The sequence below is a fragment of the Thunnus maccoyii genome, chromosome 6 (genome assembly GCF_910596095.1).
Source record: "Thunnus maccoyii chromosome 6, fThuMac1.1, whole genome shotgun sequence".
NCBI classification, from domain to species: Eukaryota; Metazoa; Chordata; class Actinopteri; order Scombriformes; family Scombridae; genus Thunnus; species Thunnus maccoyii.
Genome location: NC_056538.1, coordinates 9887602 through 9900951, shown reverse-complemented (window position 1 = coordinate 9900951; position 13350 = coordinate 9887602). Strand labels below are relative to the sequence as shown.

The following is a 13350-nucleotide window of genomic DNA, read 5'->3' as shown; positions in this document are numbered from 1 at the left end:
GACATAGAGCTGGGAGGGGGCAGGCAGAGGACAGAGAGCACCACCCAGCCTCTCACTGTGGCTTAATGCAGACTTCTTTAAGAGGATTATCCATCGACTGGCTAATCTGCCTGCAGCCGACGCAGCAGAACATGACGGTGCTAATGTAATGAGAGTTGTCGCATTACCTGCCTATGTACCTACTGCCAGTTGCACAGGAAAGGTGCACCACTCCTTAATGAAGGATGCACCCATCCACTCCTCTCTGCACTCACTGGCCACTGAGTGGTCACCTATTCCAGGGCAACAAGAGGTTCACCCATCGGAAGATTATATGCCCCAAACGCCTATTTCAAAATGAAATGTTATTTTTTTTCTGGTACTAACGTGTTGTCTGTATTTTTTTTTTTTTTTTTTAGTTTGTCATGAAAGCTCATAATAGAGTTGTGGGGCCGAGGCTGTTACTTAGCTATGGCTGAATATTGTATATTAGCCACCCAAAGTTGGAGGCAAAAGCTGCTATTTGTATATAATTATCAGAAGAGAAAAAGATAAATTTGCCACTTTTATTTCTACTGTATGTGGAAAGGAGAGCTGAAGATTAGAGCAGAATGACAAGGAAAAGTCAGTCGAGTCCTACAAATCATTTTAATATTAATGTTTAATTTAAGCTGTCAGGAAAGTAATGGCAATGCAACTAAAGTAATGAAAAGTGTGTCTCTTTTTCTTTTCTTTTATAGTCAATTGAATTTTAAGGTTCTTTAGTGAGACAAAGGACCTTAAAATTCCCTAAAAATCACAAATGTTAAAGTGGTCAGTGATTTATTCCACTGATGCTATTGTAACACACCTATAACTCTCGTTAAACTGAATGCAATTGGTTGGTTGTGCTACATCTGTGAATGATATGATACTCCTGCTGTATTTGTTTACTATCAGTAATAGACCTGTAATACAAAACCTTAAATTATGTGAAGTACAGCTCATTGGGAAAATTATTTGAAATGGCAATTTCTTTCAACATTTCAGCAATATAAAAACTTAAAATCTTGTTTTTTGTGTCATCTTAAGCTGTCAGCCTTTGTTTAATATAATCACAAAAGAACACAATCTGCGCGTGCCTGCTCACACAGTAATTTCATTTATAACAACCAGCCAAAATGTCTTGATGAGAAATTGCAAATTAGCTTTTGCACACAGCATTACAGTTTATTTCTAAGCATGGGAGAGCAAACTGTGTGTACAATGTTAATCACATCTGGCAGTGTTACAGCTGATTCCCACCAAACTTTATGCTTAACATAAAACTACATAAAAGGTCTGTTACAAATATTTAAAGACAGTTTTCTTTCCCCAGATGTTCGGGTGCATTTTCCCTCACAAAAACATGGTGTCTGAAAGCTGTGCACCCACCGTAAAGCACCATCTAGTGTTGAAACAAAGATTGAAAGTCCACAGCAGTCCATTAACAATGCATAAACAGGGGAATACATGGGAGCACAAACCAAACATAATATGAAAACAAATTGAAAAAATTGAAAAATGATATCTGATAGAAGTTCATTTCTGTTTTTGATTTAACACCACTTATAAAGTCACTTATTGATATTTAAGAACATTTCATGAACTTGTTCAATAGTTTTTATTTTCCTACAGTATTTTTGGAAATAATCTATATAATAATATATCCCATCATATTCATGTTAACTATAGGAGCAGCTTAATTCAGTGCTTGGTGTGCAAAACAACAGCAAAATCAGTCAGAAATATGTACATTGTGTAATTTATATGTTGTTATTTGTCCTGTATGTTATGACTTCAATGCAAAGTACCACATGTATATAAATATGACATTACAAATATAATATTAATAATAATAATTAAACCATTCATTTGTAACATCCCTATAGTTTGTCTTTTCTTACAATGGAGTCAGTCATTTAACTTTTTGCCACCAGAGGGCGGCGCTGTGGCTCTCATCACACATTACAGAGGGGTTACATCATTTTGTAGGGGGAGTATTAGATAAGATTTTCATTGCTGTTGCATTCTTTGACATTTTTGTTTGATGTAATTTTGATCATTCTAAAAAAGCTGCATGAAAGGGACCTTTAAAATATGTTTTTTTTTATTATTTTGCCAACCTGCTATGAGTTGCAATAGTAGCTTTTAATGGTGAGTTACCCACTCACCATGAGGACCCTGCACTCCACTTTCTGCACTGGCACAAAGTCTGCCTTATCTCTGCTCGGGACATCCCAACAAAGATCCCACTGACTATTATTTAGTCTATGGCATTATTTAGTCTTTTGTCTATGGCAGATCAGTGAGATAAGGATAGAGCCGTCATTGTCAAATCCCTACATACATTCCAGACCTGGGAGGACTGTTTGACCTCCAGCCGGCTGGAAAGATTGTTATCCTTTTCTTTTTAGATGTTAACTCCTGCAGTCTCACATTCCTCTGCTCATTGCTCCAGAGGACTGTATCAACTGCGTTTGGATGGTATTCAAACACACTTTGCAGGAATAGCACAGTCACACAATGATCTTTTTCTTTATTTTTATTGGAAAAATGAACACCTTATTTCATAATCACACAATTCCAACAGCCTCTTTGTGGAAAATACCTAGAGCAACAAAATGACACAGTATGATACCAGATGTTTGCCCCCCTTTCCACTGCAAGCTCAGCTCACTGCAGAGGAACAATTCAGTGCAGACGGGCAAGGTATAAAAAAACTGAGCACATGGAGGGAAGGAATGAGACAGAACTGTCAAACAAGCTTGTGCAAGGATCTTTTTTTTTTCTTTAAACATTAAAGATATTGCAAAAAAGCACACATGGACCAAAGGCTGACCGATACAGGCAAAAACAGGATGTAAGAAAATGAGATCATACTTAATATAAGCATGTTTTGTTTATGGAAATCTCAAGTGAGCCGCATGTTCGTGTTATTAAATCCAAGGGGGTTATTCAATCTAAGATTTAGTGTGTCTAAAAACAGTTAGCTCAGATATTCAGTACACAGGTTGTCTATTGGAATGTGCTCTTGAGGTAACAATCTTACCTAAAAAAAAAAAAAAAGGAACTCACACACACAGTTTCCTGCCATAATTTCACAAATAACAAAGCTAACCACCAGAGCTCATAACATTAAAATTATAGCTCATCACGCATCTTATCTCCTTTGGGTCTAACGACTCTGCCAATGTACATGATAGAGTTGGTCTTATTGTCCTTCACCAGGAAGATGAAGGGGTGATCTACATAGAAGAGTTTGGGGTTCCTCAATTTCTCAGAGCCGAAGATGCTGGTGTCATATGGGTTTCCTTCAATGTTCAGTTCCAGGGCTGACGCATGGAAGACGTTAGACAGGTAGAGGTCCTTCTTTCCGGAGATGTTGGACAGGTCAGCCTTGGCTTTGTCCACAGCTTCAGTCAGGCCCAGCTCAGCCAGGTGTTTCTGAAGAGATAGAAAAACACAGAGTGTGTTCAACACTGCATGATTTGAGCTTCATATTGTCACTTCCTTCCTCTGTAGATCAAATTGTGATCATTTACCTGCAGGTTGTGGCTGACTTCCACAGAGATTTTGGGGAGGGAGATGGCCACGGCCTTGTTCTCCATCTTGCTGAGCCAAGTGTCCACCTGCTTCCTGGTCAGGAGTTTCTCCAGGCGTTCCAGGGGCTCCAGGTGGTAGGGCATGATGAGTATCATGGAGGCCTGTTTCTGGCCCAGGGGCATATTCAGCACAAAGATACGGTTCTCTGTGTCCTCATAGAAGTCATACAGACCTGTGAAGAGCAGTCAGACCAATCAGATATCTTACCTTGTTTAAATTCTAATCAGTTTCCAAGAAGAAAATAAGAAAAAAAAAACAAAAAAAACATTAAAGTCCTTGGCGAAACACACCTGTGCGATGCATCATGGGAACTCCAACAGTGAATGAGCGACTAACAAGGAAACCACGGTTGTCCACCATTTTTTCATGGAACTTCTCATCCCAGTGAGCTGTAGGACAAAACACAAACTCAGTTACACATTTGCACACTCCACCGACATCTCCAATCAGCCTTTGAATAAAAGATACTATTCATTCTTACGCTTGAAGAACATGGCGTTGACAATCATGGCTCCATCTGCGTTCTGCACATCCTTGGTGATCTCAGGCAGCTTTCCACCTGTTGACTTGGCTGCCCACTCGTTGATGGAGTTTACCGCACTCCTCTTGTCCCTGAAGTTTATTTTGGAGTGGTCATAGTTGTAGTGCTTCTTGCTGGTCTTCACAAAGTCATCAGCGAAGGAGACGGAGCTGGGGCCATAGAGGCGGTTGTTGATCATCCAGGTAGTGTTGCGTTTTTTGGCATCGCTCACCTGTGAATGAGCAGCATATAAACTGTGTGACAAGAGAGGTACAGAAGGACCAGACTGATGCCAAACTGGTTTTGTTTAAGATGACAGATTAGATCAGTCTTATCTAGTCTCACATATTTAATATTATTGTACTTACCTCAGAGAGAAGCTCAGAGAGGCCTGCATGCAGATGCTCATCCTTTAGTTTGTCAGCACTCAGGACGGTTTTGACCTGGGAGGCAGTGGATGCCTTGCCACCAAGAGCCACCATTCCCAGGGAGGAGGCCACCACCACAGGAGAGATGAGGATGTTCTCTGTGTCTTTCTCCTTTGCCATGTTGTGGTAGAGGCTGAAAATCCAAAGAATGATTATTTACATGTGTTTTCATGTCACTAGAAAAGTGCTTAAGCACATCCATAGGAATCATTGAGACTATAATCAAGCAGCTTTATGTTACAAGTGTCATAATATACACAATTATTATCAGATGAACAGACCTGAAAGCCAGGTTGGCGCTGTTGTCAGCCAGCGTGGTGGCATGGCTACTCAGCTTCTTGTCCTCCGCAGAGGCCACGAGGGCCAGCAGACAAAGAGCTGCAACTTTAGTCACCCACATCCTGTCTGTCTCCAAAAGCAGTTACAGCCTGTAAAAAAGAAACAAAAGTAACAGATAGAGTTTACATACTCATCCTTAATATTATTTGGCTTAGTACACTTTTAAAAACATGTGTGTATTGTATGTATTGAGTGTGGTATCTCATCAGAGTGAGTTTGGGGAATAAATAGATCATCAAAACTATCAATTGATGTTTTCCAGAGGGAAAATGTGAAAATGCCAGGACACGGACTGTGATTGGGATGTGAGGTTTTAAGTGTAGTAGGGAGTTGGCTCAGCCCACACAGAACGTCTCCAGTTATAGGCAGACATGTTTCCTTGCCACATCAGCAGCTACTGAGGCTCAGCTGCTATCCACTCAGAGTGAAGCTCTGTGCTGACACGTAGCTGAAATATGATGCCTCCCTATTCTCTCTTGTAATTTATGCAAACTGAACTCAGCAATAAGGATGAGAAATCAAGTTATCACAGTTTGACTGCGTAGACATGAGGTCTTTGATGCTTTTCAAGACATGTGTGTGCCTGCAGGCTATATCTAATTCATACCATCACTTGTTCAAACGAGGGCCTACTGTAATGTTAGCCTAAGGCTGTAACTAACCAGCTCCATCTCTTAACACGTCTCTGGTGTCTTTTCTCCTTTCTGAATGTGATTCAGGATATGATGTCTGCATCTTTGTATTCATATATTTGTGACAATGCAGAAATCACTTTGCATCATACTCGGATACCTTGAGATGTTTTCATGTCTGCGATTTTCATTCTGAAAGACAAGAGGTGTAGCTATGTAATAAACTACACAGAGCAGACAGCACAACATTATTCAGGCTCTGACGGAGACAAATTCTTTCTACAAAGTCTGATTTCTAAATTCTCTATCCTATCTTTACTTCCCACTTTTCAACCTTCAAACATTTCATATTACGTTTCTATACTCTTTACTCATCACTCATCTACAGTCAGACACGTAAACGTTTTTCATTGGCTGTGTGTGACCCAGAAAAAAACTTTCATCCAATCAGATGTGCCACGGTTGAGCGGTATTCATTTCCAGAAGACAGATTTGAACCTCTCAGCACTTCAGAAGTAATAGGTTAAAGTTCACTTTAAAAAAGGCAGATTGGGTGCACAAAGCAGTAGTTTCCTTCAATGAAACTGTTTACAGTGAATGCATTTAAATAGATGGCAAAAGAGTAGCATGCAAAAGCCAAAAAGCTTTATTATCATCACGCTTGGATAAGTTGCATGAAAAAAGCCCTGCCAACAAATTTAAGTTCATTTTCCTACCTACCAGACAAACTAAAATATTCTCAGTCAGAGAGATAGCAGAGATTTCAAACTTGTTAAAATGGGGAAAAAAAGCTGTGCTGTAACTTTAAACCACAACACAAAGAAGCCCATGCACCCTCTCTCTGCATTCCTTCCTGAAAACAAAGACAGTTATAGTTTAATCCTTACCTGGCACAGATTCGTAGAGTTCTTCTGAGTTGTGTCCTGTGGAAAGTGTAACTGCAAAACCCTCTCCTGCTCTATATATGCTGGGAGAGAATTTTCTAGAAGTGGGAATGGTTATATTCAAATGAGGGTGTCTGTGTTTCCTCAGGAAGCTGGAAGCTGGGACATCCCCCTTGAACGACAAAGGCTGGAATGAAAGGGGTCGGATCAAGTTAACTCCTCAGCGCTGGTCTGCACTCAGCTTTGAAACTTTCCAACCAGCTGATCCAGACAGAAACTCAGTGAAAAATCTGATTCTGGATCAGCTGTGGCTGCTGATGAGCGGGGATACTTCCCAGGTCCTAATGCTACTTGCTGACTTAATCTTTAACACTGGTTTCATCATGTAAAAGATGAAAATTGGATTGTGTTTTACTAAGAATTAAATGATTCTCGTGCATGAAAATATCTGGCATAACTAATCTGTTTTTGCAGTTGTTAAATCTGAACCTTTCTGGGTCACCATCCTGCAATCTCAGCAGCCAACACACTAGAGAATAGGTACATTGTTTGGAATAGAAACAAGAAAAGCAATAATTGTATTCACTCATTAACCTTTATTTCACTGATGTCTCATTTTATATGGAACTGCCAAAACTGTAAAAACTCCATACATTAGTAGCTGTGCTTCACAATGCTTCACAGAAGTTTAGAAGTCTCCAGCCCTTCCCCCACCCCCACCCCCACAGTGCCACGTCTGTCCAACTCAGCTGCAGATTACAGGATGGCTGAAGGATGGGGGTGATGGGGGACAAGTGTCGTAAAAACTAATGTGATTCAAGCTTTGTTCTGACCAGGACCTCATTTCCTATTTTTCACAAGAACATTTAAAACAAATTAAGTTTTTGTTGACTTGTTACCTGACTTGTTTCGTTAATGAATCTGATTGATGTCAATGATTGCATAATGAACAGTTAGTCATAATGATCCTGCAGGATGTACAAAACTTGATATCATCATTGCTATAAATCTTTGGCTTAAGTCGTACAGTTTATCTTTTGTGTTTGAGCAGAATTAAAATTATGGATCATTGTGTCTGAGTATTCCAAATGATTTTTATTAGCAAAGGAATTCCATCAATCCACAACAACAATCCCACAACTCCTCCTTGTTTGCAGCCCTTTGCACATTGTCCTGACATGCCAACTGATGAGTGACTTCCCTTCAGAGATTTATCGGGGGAGGCATCTAGAAGATTCTACAAAGGTTTGAGGGGAAAAATCCCCAAATCCAAACTCCATATAGCTATGTTATGATCACTATGATGTACATTTTGTTAAGTTTACATTAAACCAGAAGAATAGGATGCTGATCTCAGTTCAGATATCATATGACTGATTTTTGGGGACAGTGACCCCACCTTGCAATGTTGAAATTCCAACAGATGCAGGCTTGCAACCCCTTCCCTCCCTTCAGGGGTTTTTGTTTGTGTGAAATAGGCCCAGGAGCTTCAGTTTACCCTGAAATTCCTCAGCATATGCAGAGTGAGGGCAAACTCTGGGTCAAATCTCCTAATACACATAATCTCCATTGAAATAGCAATCCTTTCATTTTCTACAGACGTGAAAGTGGGAAGAAAAGGAGGCTCAAGGGGGAAGAAAATGGAGCTTACAGTTAATTGGTGATAAAGGGGACATTCATTTTTGTTACAATACATCATCTCAAGGCAAATTTATAATTGTGATACTGCATTATCATGTGTGCTTTACAGAAAATGAATCAATTGCATGCAAGAATAGTGCACAATGCTGTTTTTGCTAAAAACAGAAGCACATATTTTTCTTTGTTTCTTTAAGGAAGTATTGGGGTCAAACAGGACACACCCTCTGTGCTACGTCTCTGGTGTTCCTATCACAGTACCTCCTTTATGTTGCTGTCAAATATATATCGTGTGTAGACGTGTCTGTGTGAGCATAAAGAAGTTTCCAGCACTTTCCTGAGCCACCATCACACGCAAACAGCTTAAATACTGTAGATATGATAGGGACAGATGTGAGAGCTTTAGCCACAACACCAAATTATATAAGTAAAAATCTGAAATATTTCAATAACTGAGAATGAAAAGTTTGTCAAAAGATTACTTCAAAGTAAGACAGTGAGTAAAGTCATGAATCAAGCACGAGTCCGTCACATTTTTTGATCTGATATAAGTGCAGGAATAACAAACCTCAGAGGGTGCAGTAATGGCGTTCTATTTGAGGACAGGAGCCCATTTAACATCTGGACGTCATTGCACTAACCTCAGCACCAGTCTTGGTTATTTTTACCATCTCTCTTGGAGTTTCTAAATCAGGATCTATCAATATGGTTTCCTTCAGTAAAATTTTGTTCTTTTCCAGTTCATACACTTGGATTTAAATTATAAATCATGTGTGTCACAGACAACCAACAATTTTACAGGATCATCAGTGTTTTTGAAGTATTGACTTCACAAGTATTGTGTCACAAGGGACTATGGTAAGCATCCAAATACATTTCCAACAGTTACATATGCAGTTGTTTGGAAGTGAAAGTTTCTACTGAAGAAGAAGACAGAACCTATGGGGGCTGAACAAACAGAGGAGCTAGGGCACTCTCCTTTCTTACCATCTGTGTTAGTGCTTCAGATGAGAGCACCATCAGAGGGGGAGGGGGGTTACAAACACCTCTTTTCCTGTTTAACTCTTGCTGATGAGTTTTCCTCTCCAATATACTGTCCAGATGGGCTGAATTGCTGTTTACTGTTGTTTTGAGGTCAGTGATATATACAGTATTTATCTGCATTAAACAAACTTCTGCAGCCACGACTCCACACTGTGAGAAAACGTTGGCCTCAAAGACTCCACTGCAAGAAGTAGAGCACAGCTGCACAGCTGCCAACAAGTCCATGACGCAAGACCTGAGAAATGTTTCAACTCTGCTATATGATGTAACTTTCTGAAGTTTTGTGTCTATGTGCAGAGAACAACTTGATCACCTATTGTTTGTAATCTTTGTATGTTCATCTAAACTGGACTTACATTGGCTATAATGAGGTGCAAATAGATCTGACACCTATTATGATGCAATATTTTACAGTTATATATCTTTAATGAATTTTATATCCACTGGAGAGGTAAGAACATATGCTTTTTTCATGAAATATACTGACTAAAGTGTTATCAAGGGGAAATTATTAAGTTATTGATGTTATCTTTAGAATAGTCCTGATCCATTAGTTTTATGCAACAATACTAGCCTTGAAACATTAATTTACTTTCCCCTGAAAGAAAGTTTTGCTCACTCCATTTTTAGCAATTTTAAGAGAAAAGAGTTCATCGTCTGTATCCTGTCACATATCTACTAATAAACAACAGATTATACAACATTTGGAACCCAGTTGTCTGATTTAATTGAATGAAATATGTAATAAATTAATGTTATGGGCAACTGAATGAAATTCCATCACATAAGGTAGTCCATACTGGCCAATAAATTGTAGATGTATGATATTAAAGACACTTTGTCTTTTTATCACTTTTGCAGAATAAAAAAAATGTATTTTGGTTCCAGCTTGTGAAAAGTTGTTACAGTGTGAGGACAGAGCAGCGCCAGTCCAGTGAATCTTTTTAATTGTTTTACATAATACTGACTGAACATGCCCCTTGGTGGGGAAGGTTTGAGAGCTTCCTCCAAGGGAACCAAAGTTTTCTTCATAGTAATTAACATATTAATTAAGATCGCATTCAAGTTTGCATTCTTTCTTTTACTCCATGGATGGTGTTCAATTTAACTTCTTTATCAGGCACTCTTAAAATGCAGACAGGCTATTTGCAAGTTTTCATTTTTCACATCAAACATAGGGGAAAAAATGCAATAAGACAAATTTTGCATGTAAACCAAAGACATCAACCAACGAATGCATTTTTTGGGGGAAGCCTATGATCTTGGATACAAACTCTGATAGTCTACAATATATGAAGACGCAGCGGCAAAATATCCTTTCCTCTGAACCATCATGTGAAGCGACATCAGTTTCTGATGGCCATTGCAATACAAACCCATTATAATGTATATTCTACCTACAGAATGTACTGTATTCTACCTGCTGTTGCATTGTATTGTGGACTATCTACCACTAGATGGAGTGCAAAGCAACCAAATAAACGACATACCTTATGCCAGAGTTTTTTTCATTGCATTCTCAAAGTTGAACTCACAACAGACCGTTTGTGACTAATAGTATGCAAACAATCAAAAAGCTATGCACAAGCCTCAGGACTTTCAAACAAACAAGCTGGGCTGCTCTGTTGATTGTCAATAAGAGTGTCTCTTGTCACAGTGGCTTCCCATCAGTTAAGACTCTTTTTTTTGTTTCATTTTTTTTAATGTGACAAAATTAAAGTAAAAATCGAAAAACTCAAAGAAACAATTATGAGCTCAATGCTGGCTCCTGACATCAGCATTGTGCAGCATTTCTCTTTGGATACTAGCTGTGGAATAGCTGTCTCATATATTGGATATAATGTTTCAGATCAAAGTAAGAATTTTCATACCCACGGATCTATAAAGTATAATATTACAGTAATGCTATTTCAGTTCCTCTCCAGAGTTGATGTGAAGACTTTGTCCAGATCAAACCCTGCTGTGAAATTCCAGCAGACCTTCAAATACAGAACAAGCCATTGTATTGGCATTTAAACAATACAGTCTGTCTGTCTGTCTGCATTGGTTTTCTCAATATTTCTGCTTTGTTCCCCTTCATCCTGCTTCAGTCATGTTCTATACCCTTTCAGATGGTATCAGTCACAAACTCTTTGCCCGACCCTGCTGTATTACATAACACCACCTGCAGAGGAGACCCCTACCAGCCGTCCTACCCTTCCTGCCTGTGGATGCTGGTTGGCATTTTAAAATGGGTGGAGTTCAAAACAAAGCTCAGCAGCTGGAGCTGCTGACTAATGCCAACCTGTGGAGAGAAGAGCAGGGAAGCCCAGGTCAGCCACATCAAACAGGGATATGCCACAGGAAATCATCCTGAGAGTAACATTTCCCTTGCTTCCCCACCTGAAGATGCACATGGAGAGACAATGACACAGTGTGTGTGTCTGTGTATGAGTGCATGTAAGGGTGGTGATATAATCTCAAGAAATGGTAAATGGCAAGAATTATTGAATAATAGCAATGTCAAATAATTAAAATGCTGTCTGATCTGATGGAAGGCATCTTGAGACACACATACACATACAAACAGACACTCTCTTCATTTCCATCAGAATGATTCAAATGTATTGGCAACATCACTGTACTGACTGTTTCCTTGGTGATGAATCTGAACCGTTTAACCACAACTCCTCCTCCACTTGACATAGGAATGTTCATAGTTCAGGTTAACCACTTAAATGCAACTGATCTGAAATGGTTGAGAGCTTCAAACACCGTATCTATATTTGCTGGTGAGTCATTTCACACACCAGAGACCTGCTCTGCTGCCCACCTGTCATTGTCTAGGATGATCATCTGAGTCTGAATAAGTTTAACTGTGTAATTTGTCTGTGTTGGTGCATAAAAAACATGACAGGAAATCCTTCATGATCCCTACTAACATGATAACATGAGGATAACAAGAATGAAATAAACAGAACACTAAACATATCACTCTAAGCTGTATGTATGAAATACATTTCATGTGTGCAGTTCAGTGAAAAAAACATTCATTTATGGGTTTTCGACCTTTTGAATAATGAGTTCTAATGTCATAGTGCCCAGAAAAATTAGTCCATCTAATCAAGCTAGCATCATTGTAATTAAACATGAATTTAAAGAAATGTTGCCAGCAGCCACTTTTGGACAGCACAGCACTGTTGTGACTAACAGTCAGCACTCAATGAGGGATTCAATTTGATCTGTGCAGTCAGTACAATGTCAACAATCCACTTGCACTCAATGCAACCAACTTAGAGGCCAAATAGGGGTGCCTACTAAATGTGTCACAATGTGTGTCAATTGGCTTATCACCAGGCCCTGCTGACATGGCACACTGTCTCTGATAATGACTACAGATGGTGTTCTTGTGACAAAAATCAATAAATAAGCTTTGTTTCATGAGTCATCTCGTATCTGTGGATATGATAAATGATGACAATGTCTAAACCTTTAGTACACTGGGTGTGGACGGCCAGTAACAAATTTGGTGGTTTGAGGATCATTGAGACTTATCTGAAGAGTGATTCATTTAATCAGATGCAATGATCTCTATTAATGCTGGAAACAGGACCTCGTCTCTTGTTTAAATGGACCCAATAAAACACCCAATAAAAGTATTAAAACATATCCAGTAATTTGCAGTCTAAGTGAGAAATCTGATGAAAGAGAATTTTCATTTCAGAAGAATGAAACGCTTAAAAAAGAAGGGGCAAAAAAACCCCCAAGATTGGCTTTATTGAAATAATGTTGATCTGATGGTGTTTATGAAATACCCACACACACCATCCAAGTATGTTAGACATGGCTGTTCATGACCTTTAATCTCTGCTACGTGTTAAAAAACAAAACTAGTCCTTGTTCATCATCTCTCAATATCAAGAAAGTGTATTAGTTGTATTTTCTAAATAAACAGATTGATGCAATGCCTCCTGGATCTAAACAGTATGCTATTTGCACGTTGTTGCGTTCAGGTTACATCGGATTTTCTGCTTACGAACGTGCTGTCGCGTGGAATGAACCCTCAAAGGATAGCATATCATTTGACTTCTTTACCTCTCACTTGATCTCATGCCACTACTCTCATGCGAGTAGTGGCAAGGTATCCTGACAAGGAGTTTCCCAAACCTCATAAATATCTTCCGATGTATTTCTTTTTAGACGTGGTCATTAAAGTAGATGAAAACGACGTTTCAACGCGCAACAGCGGCATTTTCGAGGTGACTTAAACGCGCAGACCAGGA

The 13350-nt window shown here is 39.2% G+C and overlaps 1 protein-coding gene across 4 annotated transcripts; it reads right to left on the bottom strand.

Moving 5' to 3' along the window:
• Positions 1 to 2519: 2519 nt before the first annotated feature.
• Positions 2520 to 6509, bottom strand: serpinh1b (serpin peptidase inhibitor, clade H (heat shock protein 47), member 1b). 4 transcript variants are annotated; one of them, XM_042414058.1, is made up of 8 exons: positions 6410 to 6509; positions 5683 to 5714; positions 4833 to 4979; positions 4492 to 4684; positions 4085 to 4355; positions 3894 to 3992; positions 3543 to 3775; positions 2520 to 3444 (listed from the first exon to the last, which is right to left on the bottom strand). In XM_042414058.1, exons 3-8 carry the CDS (start codon positions 4949 to 4951, stop codon positions 3142 to 3144), a joined length of 1218 nt encoding a protein of 405 aa, XP_042269992.1. In that variant the 5' UTR covers positions 4952 to 4979; positions 5683 to 5714; positions 6410 to 6509; the 3' UTR covers positions 2520 to 3141. The 4 variants fall into 4 exon arrangements, with proteins under 4 accessions (XP_042269992.1, XP_042269994.1, XP_042269996.1 ...); XM_042414060.1 differs by having other exon boundaries at positions 4833 to 5714; XM_042414062.1 differs by lacking the exon at positions 5683 to 5714 and having other exon boundaries at positions 6410 to 6507.
• Positions 6510 to 13350: the final 6841 nt, after the last annotated feature.